At 53.2% G+C, this 21,657-nt stretch overlaps 1 protein-coding gene across 3 annotated transcripts in view; it reads right to left on the reverse strand.

The window, feature by feature from the left end:
* Positions 1-19,561: 19,561 nt before the first annotated feature.
* The window catches only part of Brme1 (break repair meiotic recombinase recruitment factor 1), a 29,390-nt gene continuing 27,294 nt past the window's right edge, over positions 19,562-21,657 (reverse strand). For 2 of the 3 annotated variants that reach the window (XR_007588500.1, XM_050120822.1), the window contains 2 exons: positions 21,572-21,646; positions 19,562-20,112 (listed from right to left, as the gene is read on the reverse strand). Coding sequence is in view for 1 of the 3 variants with exons in the window: in XM_050120822.1 (XP_049976779.1) it covers positions 21,616-21,646 (31 nt within the window). In the remaining 2 variants the exon portion in view is untranslated. Of the gene's footprint in view, positions 20,113-21,387; positions 21,647-21,657 lie in introns of those variants that run through there. The other variant, XR_007588499.1, reaches the window with a different exon arrangement.

The raw sequence follows: 21,657 nt of genomic DNA on the forward strand, positions 1-21,657 counted from the left end.
GAGACCCAGCCTCTAAATAAATAGGGGGGAGGGGAGGGAAGGGGGGGAGGGAGGAAGGGAGGGAGAGAACACGCTCGCACGGGATTCCCCTGGTGTCCTATGTAGACACAGTTCAAACAGAAGTAGCACAGCCTCAGGCACTGACCAGTCTCTGGGGAATCTACGTGACCATATGGAGACCCCATCACACCAAAGTCTCATCTGTCCTCTGGAAACATCTTTTTTCTTTCCAGTTTGCTTTGTTTTGAGACAGTCTCACTGTGTACCCCAGCCTCAACTCACTTGGGACTCATGAGCCTCCTGCCTCAGTTTCCCCAGTGCTCAGATGACAGGCATAAACGATCACACCTGACCTGGGGACACCCAAAATTCATCAGTGAGTGGACTGGTTTATCACTCTCTTGAGTGGCTTGGGCCAGGTCTGGGTCACGCAGAAACCCCCAGCCCCAGAGAAGGGGTTCCTAGTATCCCTGACCCTCACTGTCTGTCCCGGGGTAGCGGCCCTAACCAAAGACAGGAGCCAATGGGATCTCAGCTCACCAAACTCGGTTACTGACTCTTTTGTCATGGAAAAGAATGGAGAGGTCAGGACAGGCTGCGACCAGATTATGTGCACGCACACACACGTGTACACACACACACGTGTATACACACACACACAAACTGTCTGGGCGCTGATTCTCTGGTTCTGCCGTGCTCTGGCCCACGGAAATGGAACATCTTAGATCCCACCAGGTTGGTGGAGCCGGGGAGGGCTACATCAAGGGACCCTGACAGGTCTGAAGGTCGCCCCACAGGTCATCCGGGCGCACACGCAGGGCGCCCCGGGCCCCATGGCAACGCAGCACAGAGACATCAAACAGGGCAGCCGCACGTCACTGCGGTTACGGAGGCTCCTCCCCACTGGCTGGCGGCTGGCTCCTCAGGCCGTCAGGCAGCCCGCCTCCTGTCGCCGTGGCGACCGGCTGTGTTGTGGACTGTCCCGGGCCCACCAGATCCCTGCCCCCTCGCTGGGGCACTGCCGCTCCCCGCATCCGGGGAGGGCGCCCAGCTCTGTCATTCAGCCGCCGGTGTGGGGCCTAGTGCCGGGCACAGTGGCCTGACTTTTGCGGCTCAGGGGAGTCCCCTGGAGATCAACGGCTTTGCCAGAATCTCTGGAGGGGTGGGTGGCCATGGGCTGGGTAGTTGCCAGAACGATGCTGGGGTGGGTGTCACAGGATTGGCCCACGGGACGGGCAGCTACCAGGGCGCTGTTGGGGTGGGTGACACAGGAGTGGCCCACGGGACGGGCTGCTACCAGGATGATGCTGGGGTGGGTGTCACAGGAGTGGCCCACGGGACGGGCAGTTACCAGGACGATGCTGGGGTGGGTGACACAGGAGTGGCCCCAGGCCTAACCCAGCACCAGTAACTGACTTGGAGCCCTGGCCAGGGTAAGGAAGGGGAGGCGAGAGATGTTTAATTTGGTTGCCAGCGGCCACTAGGCGCTGGAGCGTGCAGGGTTAAAGGGAGCCCTTCTCGGGGTCTCCCCTCTTCAACACCCCCTCCCTTCCGGGGGATTTCGGGCCCCAGCCCCTCTGACGTCAGTGTGGTTGCTACAGCAACCGACCGACTTTCCCAAATAAAATTACTGCGGGCGCGAGCAAAGTTTCCTGGAGTCGGCGGCGGAGTAAACAATGGCAGGGGCGGGGCTCGGCTCGGGGGTCCCGAGGCCCGAGGGGGGGGATCCCTGTCCCAGGGCTCCGCGAGAGGAGTCCGGACCCGGGGACTGAGCGCGGACGCCCCCGCCGCTCCCACGCGTGTGCACTTCCTGTCGCCGGCTGCGGGAGGAGGTAAAAGAAGCCCTGACAGGCAACAACCCGAGCAGGGACAGGGAGGACCAGGGCCCACCGAACCCGCCAAACCCATCAGCCAGGGACTTAAAAACTAGTGATAATCCCCCACCCCTACTCCTGGGCCTCGCCTAACCTCCAAGATTGGAACAGATTGGCATCTGTTGCCTTCTGCCAGGTGCAGGGAGGGAGCCCAGGTTGGGGCCAAATCCAATTAAGTGAGTTTAGCTCCAGGTGTGCCTGATATTCCCCCTCTAAGTGGGGTTTCCAGATCACAAAGCATGCAACTCCGCAACTCCATTTGATTTCCAAATACAAGGAGGAGTTCTGTTTCGCTGGGCAGGGAGGGCGTGTTTTGAAAGACCGGGGCTCCTTACTGTATAGCCCAGGCTGGCTTTGGAACTCAGGCTGTAGTTAGGTCGTGCTACAATTCCTGGCAACCTTCCTCCCTCCCAGCCTTCCAAGTGATGGGATTACAGGCCCAAGCCACAGGCTTGTTTTAGGTCTGCTTCCCATTTGAGCGCGAGTCGGGCATCGTGGTGCACGCCTTTAATCTCAGCCAGCACTTGGGAGGCCAGCCTGGTCTACACAGTGAGTTCCAGAACAACCAGAGCTACATCGTGAGATCCTTTCGAAAAAAACAACAAAGAATATGTAAGTGTCCTGGCTTTAGTAGGCAGATATACTAAACAGAGACAAAAACTTATACCAGAAGTGACCTACTCTATATCATAAATTCAAATGTAACTGGAAGTGCGTTGTATTTTAATTCATGTTTTGGTTTGGTTTTAGTTTTTTTGGGTTTTCAGACGTTGGCCTCGACTTTACAGAGATCCTCCTGTCTCTGCTGGAATTAAAGATACAGGCCGCCACTGCCCGGCTCTTATTTTAGATTAATGTATTTTTTTAATCACTGTGTAAACCTGATTAACTGGAACTCACTCTGTAGAACAGGCTCAACTACAGAGATCCTCCTGCCGCTGCCTCCTGAGTGCTGACATTAAAGGTGTGCATCACACCCAGCATGATTTTTTTCTTTCCTATACTGGGTTTCTCTGTGTAGCCCTGGCTGTCCTGGAACTTGCTCTATAGAACAGGCTGGCCTTGAACTCACAGATCTGCCTGCCTCTGCCTGGGATTAAAGGCCTGTGTAACTATGGCCTGGTTCAGCATTTTTTTTTTTTTTTGTCTTTTTGTTTTGTTTTGTTTTTTGAGACAGGGCTGTCCTGGAACTCAATTTGTAGACTAGGCTAACCTTGAACTCACAGACTACCCTCTGCCTCCTGAGTGCTGGGATTAAAGGCGTGCGCCGCCGCCACCACCACCCAGCCCAGAATGAATTTTTAAAAATTATACTTTATTTATATGTGTTTGCATCTCTTTGTGCAGGGGACAGTGCAGGCTCAAGTGCCCGCTAACAGCCATCAGCTCCCTGCTCCCCACCTGATCTAGTCTCTTCCACCCTCCATTCTCAAAAGATACAGTGGAATCCAGCCCAATGCAGTCCTGGCTCCCGTTTCCCCCGCCTGCTCCTCAGCTCCACCTCCTGTCCTGTACACCTCTGCCCTGGCATCTGGAAGGATTTTATCCTAGATGCTGGATTTTTAGTGTTTTAGTGTTTTGTCCCAGGCTGGCCTCAGACCCCATAGGTAGCCAGAGATGACCCTGAACATCTGACCCTCCTGTTCCATCCTACATCCTCAGGTCCTGCATGGCTCTACCACCTTTTTTTTTTTTTTTAAAGATTTATTTATTTTGTGTACAGCATTCCTTCCATGTGTGTCCGCATTTCCAGAAGGGGGCGCCAGGTGTCATTACAGATGGTTGTGAGCCACCATGTGGTTGCTGGGAATTGAACTCAGGACCTCTGGAAGAGCAGTCAGTACTCTTAACTACTGAGCCATCTCTCCAGCCCGGCTCTACCACCTTTTATGTGGTGCTGGCTGGCACAGGGCTCTGTGCATGCCAAGAAAGCCCTGCACAAACTGAGCCACATCCCCAGCCCTGTTTGCTTGTCTCAGTATATATCCCCAATTTGCAATCCTCCTGCTTCAGCTTTATAAATTCTGGGACTACAGTTGTATAACACCATCGATGCTAACTAAACATTACTCTTTATTTGAAGTGGAAATTGAGACAAGACTTTGCCGTGTGGTCTGGGCCTGGTGGAACTCGCCATATTGCTAAGGGCTAGCCTCAAACTTGAAGCAGTCTGTTGCAAAATATTTGTTTACACTGTAAATATGTGTCTCTGCCTAAGTCGCCTTCTGATTGGTTTAATAAAGAGCGAAATGGCCAATAGCTAAGCAAGAGAGAATAGGCAGGACTTCTGGACAGGGATGGGGACTGGGAGGAGAAATCTAAGCACAAGATATTGTCAGCATGTCGAATGTGCTAAGAAAAGGTAATGAAACCACATGGTAGAACATAGATTTAAAAAATATGAGTTAAGTTTAAGAGCTAGTTGGGAATAGGGCCAAGCTTTCATAATCAAAAATAAGTTTCTGGGTTATTATTCGCTAGCTGGCAAGCCAAAGATAGTCCAACAAGAAAACTTGCTACAGCTGTCCTCCTGCCTCTGCCTTCCAGAGTGACAGGATCCCAGGCATGCACCATCATGTTGCAGCTGAATGTTTTTTCATTTTTTTAAAAAAGATTTTATTTTAAATTATGAGTATATGGGGTGCTGGAGAGATGCCTCATGGGTTAAGAGCACATCGACCTGTAACTCCAGTTCCTAGGAATTCACACCTTCTGACTTCCACACGGGTGCACATACATACATGCAGGCAAAATGCTTGTACAAATAAATCCAAAATTTAGAAATTAAAATCATAATTGTGTATGTGCACACATGAATGCAGGTGCCCTCAACGGCCAGAAGTTACTAGCAGAGTTACTAGCGGAGTTACTAGCAGTTGTGAGGCACCAGTTTTAAGTGCCAGGAACTGACCTCAGGTCCTCTGTAAGAGCAACAAATGCTCCTAACTACTAAGGCATCTCTCCAACCCCTAAACATCTCCTAAGTGGGACAAAAGTCATCTCAGGCAAGTGGGTCATGTCCCAACCGATGGGGTGCTGGGAGCCTAGAGTGGTTGACACTGACCCTTAGGGAGCCCTCTCTGGGTCTCCTCAGGGAAGGTGACCCAGGAGGCACAATGTTTAACTCTCTGTGTCCAGAGCTCAAAAGCAGCACCCAACTCCAGTGTGGAATTGACATTCATTCCTAACACACTCTAGAAGATTCCAGACATAATTCCAGCAACCACTCAGTCATCCATCTGGGATTCTGTTCAGTATCCTCAAGAGATGGTAATGCTTTGAGATTGTCTCTTAAGCTAGGAATGCCCAGGTGTGTCACACATTAGCCAGCTAAATGAGCCAAACATAGTGGCTCAGGGCTGGAAGCAGAAAGACCAGGAGTTGGAAGGCATCCTTAGCTACATAGCAAGTTCCGGGTCAACCTGTACTACAAGAAACCCTATCTAACCAAGCAACACCTCCCCTCCACAAAAAAAAAAAAAAAAAAAAAAAAAAAAAAACCCACATTTAATTTGTACCAATTAATTTGTTAATGACTGATGTCCAACACCTGCCTAGACCCGGGAGTTTCGGGGAAAGGATATGCCCCCGCGGCAGCCTTTGGATTGCCATCCCTACCCAAGCAGGCTGCTTTGACTGTCAAGGTCCACTTCCCATGGACCTACCAACACAGAACCAGGGACGCTTCTGGTTTGAGAATTTGATTGTTCTTGAACCCCGAACGGGACCACCGATGTCTCTCTTAACCTTCTGCACACATCTGAACTGCTGGCGTGATCTGAACCCTGACGTAGGGAAGACCACCAGGAGAGCGCCCCTGCCTGGCTCCTGTCCTGACTGGAGGCTCGAACCCAGACCGAAGCAGGCTGGCGGCGGCCGTTGCCGGGTAACGCGCTGTTTGTTGGCGCGGGGGCGGGGCGGGCGGTGACTCACCGCGGCGTGACGCGGACGGGCGGGCGCCGGGCGGGCTGGCAGCCAGCCCAGGGCTGGCGGCGACGAGAGGACTGCGGCGGGGGCGCAGCAGGGCAGGCCTGGGCTTTGAGCTGCTGCCTCAGTTTACCTTTTACATCAGTAAAATGGAGCAACCACTTTGAGTCTCCTGCTTGGCTCAGAGTCCCGTAGCCTCAGTTTCCCCACCTACTAAAGGAGGAAGAAGAGGCTACCTCCAGGTCAGTTTGAGAGTTCCATCTATCCAAAGTGAGTCAAAGGCGAGCACACCCCAGCAGCCCAGCCCGTTGCTACAAGGAGGGGCAGGGTGTAGGTGCCCTCCATGGTTGTACCCGGCAACACAAGGCTGTCCGAGCAACGTGGGTACTCCCGGAAGTGGGTGTGGGTCATAGGCCAAAGTAGTTGCTATGGAAGAGACTGTGGAGGACACTTGTGGAAGCTGGAGCGGGCAGCACCTGCTGCGGGTGGCGACCGGAGGGGGCCTGGGCATGAGTCATTGCCCAGCAATGGGGTTGAGTCACAGGGCGGGGTCCCCGGCACCTCCCCCACCAGCCGCTCCTACAAAGGACCTTTTGAGTACAGCTCCGCATCCCCTCCCAGCCCCCAGGCTGTCTCTGGTCTTAGTTGTGGGCATGGGCACTTCTGGGCTGCCCCCAGGAGCCTGGCCTGGGCCTGGGTGTCTGCCACATGTGTGGAAAGTCACCATCGAGGGCCTGGCATTCCCAGAGAGGGGGCTTCCTGGCCCTGAGTCACTGCCAGGACAGCAAAGGATCATTTTCTCAGGGCCCACGCACACAGCGGCCTAATTGAGTCAGGCTGTCTGATGTCTGAAGAAAAAGCGCGTGCTACAGGCATCTCCCTGCCTTCATGACCATGCTAGTTTGAGGGGCCTTCTCTCCTTGAGACTTTTTTGGAGCGTTCTGAGGCCGGATGCAGACAACCATACCAGGCCTGAGGACACCAAGAAGTCTCCACATGGGTTCAAGGTTTATTTATTTATTTTTATTTATTTATTATGTACACAGTATTCTTAGTACTCTGCCTGCAGGCCAGAAGAGGGCACAGATCTCATTACAGATGGTTGTGAGCCACCATGTGGTTGCTGGGAATTGAACTCAAGACCTTTGGAAGAGCAGGTGGTGCTCTTAACCACTGAGCCATCTCTCCAGCCCGGGTTCAAGGTTTAAAAAGGAGCTACTAGCCGGTGATGGTGGCGGCGGCGGCGCACCCTTTTAGTCCCAGAAGTTGAGAGGCAGAGGCAGGAGGATCTCTGTGGGTTCGAGACCAGCCTGGTCTACAAGAGAGAGTTGAAGGACAGGCCAAGACTGCACAGAAAACCGTTTCTAAAAAGAAGAGAAAAAAAATCAACCAGTTGTGGGGTGTATTACCGTTAGTCCCAACACTCAGGGGGTGGCTCTCTGCATGTCTGAAGCCAGACTGGTCTGTCTACACAGCAGTTCCAAGCCAGCCAAGATACAGAATGGGACCCCGGCTGGCTCAAAGGGTGGGGAGTGCTGGAGAGGTGGCTGAGCAGTCAGACCTGGGCTCAATTCCCAGCTCCAGGACTGCTCACAATGGTCAGAAATTCCATTGCCAGAGAATGGAGACGCTCTCTCCTAGACATGTGTGCAAGCAAAACACGTTTTCAAAGAGAAATTTAATAAAGTATCAAAAAAATAGTTGTTCATGGATGTTTTTATTTTTTAAATTTATTGCCAGGCATGGTAGCGCACATCTTTAATCCCAGCACTCTCCAGAGGCAGAGGCAGGCAGATCTCTGAGTCCTAGGCCAGTCTGGTCCACTGAATTCCAAGAACATCAGGACCACAAAAGTTGTGTGTGTGTGTGTGTGTGAATGAACTGAACTCAGGGCCTCTGGAAGCATCTACTACTCCTAACTGCTGAGTCACCTCTGCAGTCCCAACCAAGATTTTTTTTGTTTTGTTTTGTTTTGTTTTTCGAGACAGGGTTTCTCTGTGGTTTTGGAGCCTGTCCTGGAATTAGCTCTTGTAGACCAGGCTGGTCTCGAACTCACAGAGATCTGCCTGCCTCTGCCTCCCAAGTGCTGGGATTAAAGGTGTGCACCACCACCACCCGGCCCAAGATGTTTTTAAATGAAGTTTTGTGACAATAAACCAAAAAAAAAAAAAAAAATCTATATGGAAGTAGAATTCATGATGCTCCACGCCTTTAATCCAGCATTTGGGAGGCAGAGGCAGGCAGATCTCTGTAACTTTGAAGCCAGCCTAGTCTACAGAGCGAGTTCTAGGCCAGTCAGGGCTACACAGTGAGAACTCTCAAAACAACAGCAAAAAGGGCTGGGGTTAGGAGCACTAACTACACTTCCAGAGGTCCTGAGTTCAAGTCCCAGCAACCACATTGGTGACTGGCATAAAGGCAGGCAGGCAGAACACTGTATACAAAAAAAAATTTTTTTATAAATCTTAAAAAACAAAAACGGTCGATTGCCACCACTTGATTCCCAATAACATGCTGTGAAAAAAGAGAACTGTCTTCCAAAAATTGCCCCCGACCTCCACTTGTATATGTTGACATGCTGTATGTACCCTTGATAAATAAATATTTAGAAAACAAAATTCACACACCACTAGGTTGCTAATATGTTCAAATGTATTAACATAAATACACAGACGTGGGCAAACCATCAGCACACTTTGTATTCTTTTCGTTATTAGTTTTATCGGTGACTAGTGAGACCTTCAGCTCACAAGAGCCTGTAGCTCCAGCTCCAGGGGTCCCTGCGGGTGCTGTACTCAGGTACAGATAATTAAAAGAATGTCTGTGGAGTGAGGTAGCACACACCTTTAGTGCCAGCACTTGGGCAGAGGCAGGCAGAACTCTGAGTTTGAGACCAATCTGATCTACAAATCTAGTTCCAGGACAGCCAGGGCTACATAGAAAAACCCTATCTTGAAAAAGCAAAAACAAATTTTAAATAACAAAAGAATGTTTTTGTGGGTTTTCTTGTTTGTTCTGAAACAAAGTCTCACTTGGCAGAGCACTAAGATGCAGGCCTGTAGCTCATTATTACTGCATTATTTTATAGGACTTGACTTTTTTTTTTTTAAGCAGTTTTTCTGTATTGTTATAGTCCTGACTGTCCTGGAACTAGCTCTTGTAGACCAGGCTGGCTTCGAATTCACAGAGATCTGCCTGCCTCTGCCTCCTGAGTGCTGGGATTAAAAGTGTGTACTACCACTACCTGGCTGATTTGGCACTTTTAAATGTTATTTTTATGTGTTTGTGTGTTTTACCTGAGTGTATGTCTGTGCACCATGTGTGTGCAGTACTCTTGGAGTCCAGCAGAGGGCATCAGATCTCAGAACTGTGAGCCACCAAGTGGGTAAAGGGAATTGAACTTGGGATCTCTGAAATAGCAGCCATTGCTTTTAACCACTGAGCCAAGATGCCAGCCCTATTGTTAGAAATATTTTCCTAATGTGAGCTCTCCACCAACACAAAATCCCAATCAAGCCAGATCAAAACAAGCCAAACTAAGAGAGAAATATCCAGGTTTAATGGGAGTTCTACACTCTGGGGTGGCCCCAGGGGCCCCGCAAACACACACACAACCAACAGGAGGAAGAAAAAGAGACCACGTGTTCCTCTTTTGGGAGTTCACTTAAATAGTCTGTGGGAGTGGTCTTAAGCCCCCCCTCCAGGGAGGGGTCAGAACCTGGCCTGCTGGGATTTGGAGTCCAGAGTGCTAACTCTCAGGGTCAGGGGGCTAGGATAGATGCTATGGGCTGGGGCCTAAGCTCCCAACTTAACACCTATGATTTTTTTTTTTTTTTTTTTTTGAGTCTGGCTGTGTTGCCCATACCACCATTGAGGACTAAATATCATGGGAGCCTCCTGCCTCAGCCTTTCAAATAGCTAGGACCAGGCTTGGGTGTCACACCCTGGCCCACAATCCATTTTAGGGCTTTTTACCACCCTCAAAGAAACCCTGAGTTCATTAGTGGTCACTTCTGATTTCTCTCTAGATAGGTCCTGCATCCCTGGGCTCTCAGTGTCTGTGTATAAAGGGGTCTCAAGGATGGGGCTTCCTCACCTTGTAGGTTCACATGCAACTGTAGCATGGACCAGAACATTTCCCCGGTTGTTGTGCAATACTGACCTGTGGAGAGCCCACTCCGGGATGGTGGTGATGCACTGGGGAACTGGATCCGGGCTCACACACTAAACAGAGCGCACTCTGGGATGGTGATGATGGACTGGGGGACTGGATTCGGGCTCACACACTAAACAGTCACCTCTGAGCCAGGTCCCAGTCACCCAACCCCATCTGATTTTTAAACTTGATATTTTTGACCTAGTGTGGTGGCACACACCTTTAATCCCAGCACTCTGGGAGGCACAGGCAGGCAGAAGTGTGTAAATTCAAGGCCAGCTTGGTCCGTAGAGTGAGTTCGAGAACAGCCCGGGGCTACAACAGAGAAACTGTCTAAAACAAACAAAAAAACAAAACCAAACCAAAACAAAAAAACCAATCGAGCCGGGCGTTGGTGGCGCATGCCTTTAATCCCAGCACTCCGGAGGCAGAGGCAGGAGGATCTCTGTGAGTTCGAGACCAGCCTGGTCTACAAGAGTTAGTGCCAGGACAGGCTCCAAAACCACAGAGAAACCCTGTCTCGAAAAAACAACAACAACAAAAAAAAAAAATGAAAGAAAGAAAGAAAGAGAAAGAAAGAAAGATAATTTCCAGACAGGATCTATCTAACCAAGTTTCCCAGGCTGGCCTGAAACTCACTTTTTAATCCAAACTGGCCTGAACTTTGAATCCTCCTGCCTCAGCCTCCCTAGCAGCTGACATTCTGGGCAGGCCCTAACTTGTCTCGCAGGGAGTGTAAGTCTTTCTGTGGAAGGTGGGATGGAGCAGTACTTACGAAATAGGCAATAACATGAAAGGGCGTAGCTACAATAAGCCCTTGGATTCCATTCCCACCCCCACGGAAGGAAGGGAGGGAGAGAAATCCCCAAGGAAGCCAATACTGAAGTTTGCAGCGAGGGCAGGATGTGATGCCGCACCAAGGAGCCACATGAGGACAGATGGGGCCCCAAGCCTTGCTAGCTCTGTTGCACTACCCATGTGGCCACCGGGTGCTTGAAATTCCGCTACACAGCTGGACACTTGGGAGGCTGAGGCAGGAGGATCAGGAGTTAGAGGTAAGCCTAACACTTTAACAGTCAAACACTTTCTCAAGAACACACACCAAAATAGTAATAAAAATGAAAATTAAAAAGTGAAACTTTAGTATTGTAGAAAGTGTAAATTTTAGTGTATATTAAATAATCTCAATACATCTGTCTGAAAAATAAAAGCTGGCCGACGCTCAGAGGGTAAGATCATCTGCCTGATGGCATGTTTGGTTCCCAGGACCTTCGCGATGGAAGGGGACTCAGAAAAGTTGTCCTGTGACCTCCAGAGCCCCACGCTTTCTCTCCGCAGCCCTGCCCCCTCAGCCACGGCCTCTCCGTCCCTCCTTGGTTGTTCAGTCCTCCAGACATGATCTTGAGCCTTTCCCACACTTCCTGTGCCTCCAGAGTTCTCAGAGGAGCAAGTCTCACAAGCCCGCGACTTGCCTGCCCCTCTCCCGGGGATGCAGGCAGGTTCCACATTTGTTCTGTCCGCTGGTAATTATGGATTATGAGCTCAACAGATGTTCTTGGTTACACACGAGAGGTGAAGACTGAAGGGCTGGGGCTCCAGCTCAGTGGTGGGGCTCGTCTAGCATGCATGAGACCTAGGTTCAGTCCCTGAACCAAGTCCTGAAAAGACCAAACCAAACCAAAATCCTTGACTTGGAGGAGGCGATGTATGGGTACAGAGGACATACAGAAGAGAAGGAAGGGCAGCCTGGGCTACACAGACGCTTGGGAGGAAAGCGGACGAAGATGAAGACAAAAAGGAAGAAAAAGAAAGGAAGGTAGGGAAGGAGAAAAGAGAGTGGAGATAGCCCACTCAAAGTGTTCACAGAAGCACCATACAAAAGGGCAGTGGGTTGGTGAGAACTCAGCAGGCGGAAGCAGTTGCCACCAGGCCGTCCTGAGTCTCATCCCAGGACTCATAGAGGAAGAAGAGAAGCACCCCTCCCCCACCCCCACCCCCCACGCGCGCGCGCAAGTTGTCCGCTGAAGACACACACATACAAGCATGCCTATACACACACATACACAAGTAACTCACTATATGACCAGGCAGGTGTCAACTCCACAGAGGTTCACCTACATCTGTCTCCAGAGCGCTGGCATGCAGAAAAAAAAATTAACAGCTGGGGCATGGGCACAAGTGTGCAATCTCTGTGTTGGGGAAGTGGAGACAAAAGGACCTCTGGGGCTCACTGGAAAGCTAGTCAGGCCCAAGGGGAGCACCAGTGAAGGGGAGCACCAGTGAAGGGGAGCACCAGTGAAGGGGAGCACCAGGTTTCACTGTGCTCAGAGCAAGTAAGTGGTGGTGCAGATCTTGGGTCCGAGCACCAGAGGTATACAGACCCTGGTGGAAGGAACAGCTCGTGTCAAGACTGCTCACCTAAAGGCCTGGCAGGAGGACGGAGGGAGAGGTGGGCAATGGAGGAAGTGAAGGCTGGCAGGGGCCCGGTGGACAGTGCAAAATTCTGAGCAGCTTTGGGTGGTTCAAGCGCCCCCTGGTGAACACAAAGGAACAGCCGGAGAGTGGGAGAAGACCAGGCAGGTAGCAAATGGACTTGTCCAAGAGAAAAGCTATGGGGGACCCGGCCGGGGCTCAGGGAAGCAGGATTCTAGATGCATACACAGGAAACCGGAAACCGAACTTGAGAATTCGCTCGCTGCACGTTATTAAATGTTTGGCCTCTGCAGCTGAGAGGATGGTGCTGTCGTCTCTGCAGGCAGCGCAAGTGGCAGAAGCCGGCTTGAGACTTCACGGCCAGCCTCCTTCGTGTGCCGCCTGGACCCCATGGGGAGGGCGTACAAAGAAGGCAGCTCCTTCCTTCCCGAATGACTTCTAAGTGTGCGAGCCTCACGCTTTTGAACGCCCGTGGGCTACGCCCAGAGCTGCCGACGGAGATGCTGAAGTCCAGGGCGGCCACATCTGGGTCCCCAAGGAGACCCAAAGGAGGCGGGGAACCTCGCAGAGCTCAAACGGGAAGAACCGGGAGTTCTCCCCCTGCGAACAGCAGCCCGAGCACGGGCTTGCCTGTGGTTCTCATTCTGTCATGGGCTCTTGGGGGTGGGATGGGGGGTTGGGGTCTGACAACCGGAGCTTAGACTGGTCGCTTAGCTAGCAATGAGAAATCCTCTCCCAGGACAGTAACCGGTTCCGGAATGCAAAGGCGTCTGCCCAGGCCCAGTAAATAAACCACAGGAAGGGAAGCCAGACGTTCCGAGAGACGCCTCAGAATGAGTCTGGTGCAGACGTCACTTCTAGGGGTGGGATTATTTCAGAAGAGCTCTTTCAGCGTTTTAGCTGTGGGGGTGGGGGAAGCGGAGTGGGTTGTTTTCCAGATTGGGGCGGGAGGTCGAGGTAGAGTCCTCGTTTGCTGTAGGAGGAAAAGCTCACTGAAGAGCAGCCTGACCCAAAAACTGAGGCGCGCTGGAGTCTGCTGCCCCCTACAGGACACTAAACAAGCCGGCGAGCCCAACCGGTAAAAGAAAAAAAAAAAAAAAAAAACAAGACTCCCACTGTGAATGTGCCGCCTAGGGCAAGAGGCTAGCCTCTCTGTGTCCAAGTGGTCTTCTCTGCGAAGAGGATAATATCCCCTTCACTGATTTTGCTGGTTTGGCTCTGAGATCGCAGCCTTCGAAGCTCTGAGGGAAAATACAAACCGCCCCAATGCTGTCTCCCAAAACTGAGTGAGTGGGATTAGCGAGGGAATGGGCGTGTATTCCAAAGCCACCAAAGGCGTGATAGCAATGCCTGTGACGCCAGCGTTTGAGAGTGGAGGCCGAGAATCAGAAGTTCAAGGACAGTCTTAATTTCTTGCGGGGTGGGGCACACAGAGGTGTCCATAAAGCTGACCTCACGCACGGAGGCCCAAACACTATTAGGTGTTTGGGTTTTTTATTTGTTCTTTGAGAACTTGTAGCTCAGGCTGGCCTCAAATTCTATGTAGCTAAGGATGCCCTTGAGCTTCTGATCCTGTGTCCCACCGAGCTTGGTTCCCGCTGTGCTAGGATAGAGCCCAGGGCTTTCTGGACGCTGGGTAAACACTCGACTAACTCACTCTAAACGCCCATTTAGGTCCTCGTACATTCCTCGCTTCCCACCCACAGACGATTTTCCTGGGCCAGCTGAGACTTGTCTTTCTAAAGACCTGTCTTTCTAAAAGGAGGACGTCTGGAGGGGAAGCCTATCAAAGAGAAACTGAGGCAGGATTGCAGTAAGGAGTTAAAGGAAGGTAGGCAATGGCCAGGAAGACCACCAGGGCTGAAGCCCTACAAAGGTGAAGGCTTGAGTTTGAGGGGTCTCAAAATCCTGAGCCCTGGGGCTCGGGTGGGGCACACACACACACACACACACACACACGAGTGTCATCTGTTGGCTCAACCCCAGGCTGATCTGACCTTCCCCAAGCAGCTGAGGCTGTGGCAAAACTATGTGTGGGTGTGTGATTCTGGAGGGGCTCTGCCAGTGCTTCCTGCAGGTGCGCTGCTAGGGGTAGCCGCCACTTTTAGGGGCTCTGGCAGACCCAGAGCCCTCCCCGACCCAGTATGTGTCTCATCCCAAAAGGAGCTTGCACAGCCAGACTGCATGCGCTTTTTGTCCCATGGTCCCAGAAACAAGTGTTAGTTCCTACCAAGAACCCGGTGGGCCTGCCCCTGTTCTGTAATCACGAAAGCTGTATGGGTATTTTGTGTTCTCAATAACTGTGTGTGCCCGCAGATTGTCTGCTGGTCTCGGTGGACATGCTCTTTGGTTTATTTGGTTTTTGTTTGTTTTGCAACATTATAGCTCAGGTTCGTTTGAAACTCAGTCTAATCCAGGCTGGCTTGAAACTGCGATACTCCTGCCTCAGTTTCCTGAGTTCCGGGGTTTAGAGGTGTGGACTAGCTCACCAGCTGTGTTCTGATTTTGTGACTTAGGCTTCAGGGTTTTTTTTCTGGGCTGTGCACCCAATTATGTGTACATGGTGGGGTGTGAGCTGTGAAACTGGGCTCTGGCTGGGCATATTCAGTTCTCAGAACATTCCGTGCTGTCCCTCAGAGTGGCGTCTGCCGCTCCCAGGTATCCCTACGTGTGTGGCCGCCACCCCCTTCGTCCGGCAGGCGTACGCCCCAAGGCCCCCGCGCACCTTCCCTGTCTGTGGCCCGCGTGCCTTTGTGCGCGCGTGCTCCCGCCGCGCCTGGAGGGCTGCGTGCAGCCCGGGTCCCTGCCCGCGCCCCGAGTCCCCCGCGAGCCACAGCCTGCAGCGCGGGGGCTTGCAGGCGGCCCGGGGCGCGCACGGCCGCAGCTGGACCCACCGGCCGGCGCCGCGCGGGGGCCTCGGGGGCGCGGGCGCGTGGCCGCGGGTTCGAACCGCTCGGTGCCTTCCCGCGCGGGCGGCCAGGCGGGCTCCCGGGCCCTGGCGGAGCGGAGGGCGCTGCGGCGGCGGAGACGAGGTGAGCGCGGACCGGGGCGGGGGGCGCACCTGCCGGTCACGGCCACGGCCGAGGCCTCCATTGTTCCCGGTCGTGCGGCCCGGGACGCCGCCTGCACTGGGACACGGCTGCGAGCGCCTGGGCCGGGCCGACCGGGGCGCGGGGCCGGGGCGCTTTGTTCTCGGGGCGCGGGGCGGGAGGCCGCCTCCGGCCGCGGGCACGGACCGCATCTGCACGGTGATTGCGGGGGACAAGGTTTGCCGACTGGAACCCGCCCTCCAAAAGTGGCCGTAGAAAGGAAAGATGGCCCCGATCACTCTGCTGAGGAGCCCTAGCTTTAAAGCGGCCGGGCGCCTTTTCCAGGGACCTCGCCCCGGAGGGCATGCATGCTGGGGCTGGGGGCTGCAGAAGCCACCTCTTCGGCTAACTGGGGGCTGTGAAAGTACCCCCATCACACTTGGGTTCCCCATCTTCTTTCCACCCATCCCCCACTGCTCACAGACGCACTTGCCAAACCAAAATTAGTCTCAAGTCATCAGACAAAGTCCTAAAAGCCACACAGTGTGACACAGACACACACTATCCCATTAATAATCTTAAATCCTAAGCACATAGTCAACCGCACACTGACACCCGAGCACACACTGCACAAAGGCTGGGAAAATACCCCTGCAAAGGGACAGTCACCAGTGGATAGTGGCACAACGTAGAGACACACTAGTGGTACCCATCCTCACCTGGTCACTCACATACCCAGAAGAACTAATAACCCCAGGTGCAGGATGGTCCCCTTAGTAACTTGATTTGCAAACCCACTTCCAAATAAGGACACCCCTCATATGAGGCCAAAGCAGGTCCCAGCAGTCCTGACAGAGTCACCAGAACACAGGTGTGCAAGTTGACACAGACACCCACAAAGTGACCCATAGAGCCACGACTCCTTATGGAGCTGGACATGGTGGCACAGGCCTTTCCTCCTAGCCCTTGGGATGTGGGTGGGGGCTGAGGGGTAGCTCAAGGCCTGCTTGGGTTACACAGTGAATCTGAGGCCAACCTGGGCAATTTAGAGGCTGTCTTAAAAAAAAAAAAAAGTAAAAAAGTGGAGGCCAGTTGTGATGGAGCAGTTTTAATCCCAGCACTCGGGAGACGGAGGCAGGCTGGCTCCATCACAAAACTCGCAGAGATCTGCCACCTCTACCCCTCCCCCCCCCCAGTGCCGGGATACAGGTGTTCAGCACCACACCCAGCCCTTTCTCTTTTTTGCTGGTTTCTCACTAGATGATCTCAGGCTTTTATCTATAAGCACAGAGGTGATAGACAGGTCCATACCACTTAATGAGCAGCTAGCTACTGTGTGCCAGGCAGCAACCGACTCTGGGGACACACCTATGACTCAGTGAATTCCTTGCCTTTAGTGGGGCTGGGCCTGAGGGATGCCATCGCTGACAGACTAGAGTCACCCAGTTACTCTAGCAAAGCCCAGCCGCCCACATACACCTGCTCACACAGCGACCGGCAATCAAACTGGAGCTTGACACACCCACCTACAATAATGCTGGCATCTACACACAAACAAACCCACAGGAGGGATGTACATACATTGACACCCACACACTCACTATGGCGCATACAGACTCACCCCACCCCCCACTGAGCTCCATTAGCCCAGAGAAGCTTAGAGCAGAAAACTCCCCAGGAACCCATTAACAGGTGTGAGTTTGTGCCGGGCAATGGTGGCACATGCCTTTAATCCCAGCACTCGGGAGGCAGAGGCAGGCGGATCTCTGTGAGTTCGAGACCAGCCTGGTCTACAGAGCTAGTGCCAGGACAGGCTCCAAAGCCACAGAGAAACCCTGTTTCAAAAAAATAAAAAAAAACCAAAAAAACAAACAAACAAACAACAACAAAAAAAAAAACAGGTGTGAGTTTGTAAGGACAGCCACCTTGCTGCAGGCCTGAGCCCACCCTGCACCTTGAACATCACAAGTGTCTGGAGCTCCAGTGAGCCCTTATCATAGCTCCCAACCCAGGAGAAGCCAGGCCCCTCTCACCCACAGCCCTAGCTTCCCATCCAGCCAGTCTGGAATTTTGGGCTTTTGGCAAATCCACTGTCCATAAGCTGGGTAAGACACAGGAGCTCCTGTCTGAGTGCCTCCATTCAAAAGACCCTGGAGAAGCTTGGGTGGGAAGGGTGGGTACCTGAGAAGCCATTTAGAGGTTGTAGCCAGCCTGGGCCAGGTGACCCCATAGAGATCCCCATGTGTCTTGTCACTATACCCCAATAATGAGCCCTCTGTTTTCCAGGTCCTACCTGCTCTTCCCTTTTGCCCCATGACTTACACACCGGCATTGCACACTGAACACTGCAGACCCCAAGAGCACTCACTATACAGCAGACAGCTGACCCTTCACTAATCCTGCCCCTTGATGGTAGAGCTAGCCCCATCTGGCTGGCACTGGCATTTCACCTCAACCTGACCTCTAGGACATGAGCCAGCTGCCCAGCGTTCTAGCTGCTCAGAGTGATGCAGGGGCAGGGGCAGGGGCAGGGGCAGGGCCCACCCACCCAGGGGCCCACCCAGGTTACTCCCAGACAGACCCTCTCGCTGCGGTGCCCAGGGCACCAGGACCTGGGGTTGAGAATGGGAGGAGACAGTTTCCCACCCCCACCCTAAGGGACTTCAAAGTCAAACCTCCCGCCCAAGCACCCTAGGCCCGCAGACACGTGGCCGGAAGTGTGCGATCAGCCCCCAGCCCAGGAACTCAGGGCAGGGCTGTGAGCCCCACACACCAGGGGGCATGGCTGCCAACAACCTCACGGACCGCACCGGGAAGAGAAGGGATCGACACACTGTCGCAGGAAGGGAACAGTCAGACCCAGACAGGCGACCCCCGCTGACAAAGGGCGAGCAAGCGCAGACAGACACAGGGCGGGAAGCCTGCACCACGCCTGCAGACAAAGAGACAGGAGGGGGCGGGGCCTGGCGACTCCGCCCCGTCCCCCAGGCCAGACTCCCACAGGCATGCTGTCCTGCTGGGAATTCCCACAGCAAACACCTCCCGTTGTGTAAGGATAAAATCAAGAGTTCCGAAGGGCAAGTAAGCAGAATGCACCTTCAGAAATAAAAGAGGGGTATCTGCGAGATGACCTGAATTGTTCAGTGTCTTGTGTGCCGCCTGCACATCCATTTTAGCTTTCTGAAGCCCCCTAAAAACTGTTCTGAACTCGCGGCGTTCCCTTCCCCAGGGGTATAGTAGCGACCGGTACAAAGTCACTGATTGCGGCTCACCTTCCTCTGATGGATCTAGGCTCGTACCTCCTCAGAGCGGAGAGCATCCAAGGCAGGAGATCCGTCTTTCCCATGCAGGGCTTGCCCCTAGCTCCTGGCCTCAAAGGGGGGCTGCTGGCCGGGTACACGGGCCTCCGGAGTGGGAATGTGACCACTCCTGGGAACTGGGCTGAGGAAGTAGCGTCAGGGCACTACCAGGTGGGAGTGCTTCCTGAGCCTCGCTGGTTTCGGAGGTCTGGTTTGGGTCTGCGGGTTGGGGTGGACCTTAGAAAGAACTGAGCTTCTAAAGGATTTCTGGGGGTGCTCTGGAAGCGCACTAAGGTGATAGACAGTGGGCCCTAACCCCTCAGGTGGTTGAGTTTGGAGGCAGATCTCAAAGGACCGGCTTGCAGGAGGGTCCTAGGGACGCTGGCAGAGGCCTGAATTGAGGGCAAGTCTGGTTGTGGTCTGGGGCTCCATAAACTGGTGCCCTCCTCCCCAGTCCACACAAGCTTGGTTACACTTGGTGCTCAGGCTCTGTCTTGTGTGACCGCAGGAGATCCCCGAGGGTAACCACACCCCTCATTCAAGTGTCAGGACCTCAGGTTAGCAGTGCCAGGGATGCGGCCCAGGGCCTTTGCCCACGTGGGCAGATGCTTCACCCCCCCAGCCAGAGGCCTAAGGAATCTTGTCCTGTCCTCAGACCATTTAGAAGCCTTCAGACCCAGAGTGTATGTGGGGGCGTGGGGAGGAGGTGGGGGGGGGGTAGAGGGCAGTGCTGCCTTCCTTTCTGAGCCCACTGCTGGGGCTGCCAAGGGCGGGAGGTGGGCTCAGGAGGAAACAAGTTTAGGGACCATGGGAAAGTAGAAAGGTCTACATTGTATTGCTGCTTTATTTATCTCACAATCAAGCTTGCCCGAGGAGGAGCAGTTACATTGTTTCAAAGGAACTTGTTTACGGCTCAGTCGCTTCTCAAACCAGAACTGGTGGCCGGCAGACTTCCAGGGTGGCTAGGAATCTCCCTCAGTGCTCTTTTGGCCCCCTCCCCGCCCCTTACGAATTAGAGGGGGACTCTGCACCTCAGGACCGCTTTGGAAGGCTTTCTTTTTATCTCACTCTTTAGCCGGGGCTGGCCGGGAGCTGCAGCAGTTCTAAGCCTCAGTGTTGAGATGTCAGGGCCACTACTTTGGGTGCATCCCTTGAATAAAGTCCATGAACTGAGACTGGCACATTGTCGCCTCTGTTGCAGGGACCACGTTTTTAACGTTATGATTTATATTTGTGCTGCTTCTCCTGAGTCTCCAAAAAGACAGTGGATGCTGAATAACTGAGGGCTGGTTCCATGAGAGTCCAGGGGACGCTGGCTTCTCCATCACCTCTCTGGGCCACTGCCCACTCCACTTCTCCAAGAAACTTGCCAAGGGTTTGGGGGAACATTCAACCTGTCGGTGAGTTTGGGCAGCTCAGACAAACCATCGACCGTTGAGTGGACCCCGAGGCCTGGAACTGCCGTCTACCCCATCACCATCCTGACCCTTCTAGATCTGGGAGATGCCCCAGGCAGCCTGGCATCCCCTCTCAGGCCACAGTAAAGGTCACAATCAACATTCATTGTTGTCGGTGGGTTGTGAGGAGGAGGCCAGACCCACCGGGGGATGAATGTCACTGTGGCTGGGCCATACAACAGTCCCAGGGATGAGGAGGAGGACAGGACCCCTTTAGGTATCCCCAAATTTTTTAGCCTGTCACTTGCTCCCCTTGAGGAGATGGGCTGGTATCTGGGATCTTGATGGACACATTGAAATTTGGAAATAAAGTGGGGACTCTGGGCAGAAACCATTCTTGGAAGGGTGGATGTTTGCTCAGTGAGACTTCTGGAATGGGTAGATGTTGTTCCTTTTGGATACTACAGCTCCCAGACTCCTCCTGGATTACGGATACCTGCGCACACGGGCGTGCACAGGTGCAGGTCATTTCTCCCAGATAACCTTGCGCTCCCCGTTAAAAAGCGAGCTTCCACGAGGTCTCGCTCTCTTGCCCCTCTACCCTTGTGTATCTTGCACACCCATCCCTTATCGTGTCCCCCTCCCCCCATTAAAGTGCACCCACGTGGGAGCCGCGTGTCTTGTCTCCTCCTTTTGCGCGTGTCTCGTCTATCCTGTGTTCGTCTACACACCCCACCCGCTTTTAAAAGAATAATAGTGGATTGGTAGAGGGGCATGTGATAGATGGGTAGGCGGGTGGATCAAACACATTTCACTTTTCGGGGCTCAGGCTAGGCCTCCTCATTGCAAGCAGCGTTGGGAGTCAGAGGGCTGGGGTAGGCCTTCCCTCCTGTACTTGAGGGCTCTTTCCTTTTCTTGTTGCTCCCAGACCGCAACCTTGAGCTAACTGAAGGAGGAAGTCTCCACTTTGTAACAGGACAGACAGCTGAGGTGCTTGTTAACATATCAGAGCTGAGGCCGGCTGCCAGGTTTTCCCAGTGTCCGTCTGTAGTCCCTGCCTGTTACAGGTCCTTCTGGCTGGCATACCCTGTCACCTACCCTGAACTTCTCTAGTTAAGGGACTCTGCTGGGCCACCCTTCCCCCAGCTTTTCTGGTTCCTACATAACCCAGCCATTTTGGTTACATGCCCCCCCCCCCCGCCACTATTCCAGGTTCCCCTCCCCCTCTCCTCACATGACCTGGCTCAATCTGCTGGTCATGTCCACTCTGGACTCTCCAGATGTCTCTGCCTTTGCCTGTTTTGTCCCTTTTATCTACAGTCAATCTTCTCCACCTCGCAGGGGCAGTCATGTCCTCCTTCTGTTTCTTTTTGTCATTCACACTTCATGACTTAAGTTCCCAGCCACTGAAGTGGGCATAAAAGTTTCTTAGGGAAGCCAGAGCCCTGGAACTTACCCCACCGCCTCCATGCACAGACCTCTTCCTAAATTCTAGGATTGCTAACTCCAAGGCCACCTGGTCCCTTCACCCCTGGGGAAGGA

This window comes from Alexandromys fortis, unplaced genomic scaffold (assembly GCF_014885135.2).
Source record: "Alexandromys fortis isolate MF-2015 unplaced genomic scaffold, M_Fortis_MF-2015_v1.1 scaffold_186, whole genome shotgun sequence".
Taxonomy (NCBI): Eukaryota; Metazoa; Chordata; class Mammalia; order Rodentia; family Cricetidae; genus Alexandromys; species Alexandromys fortis.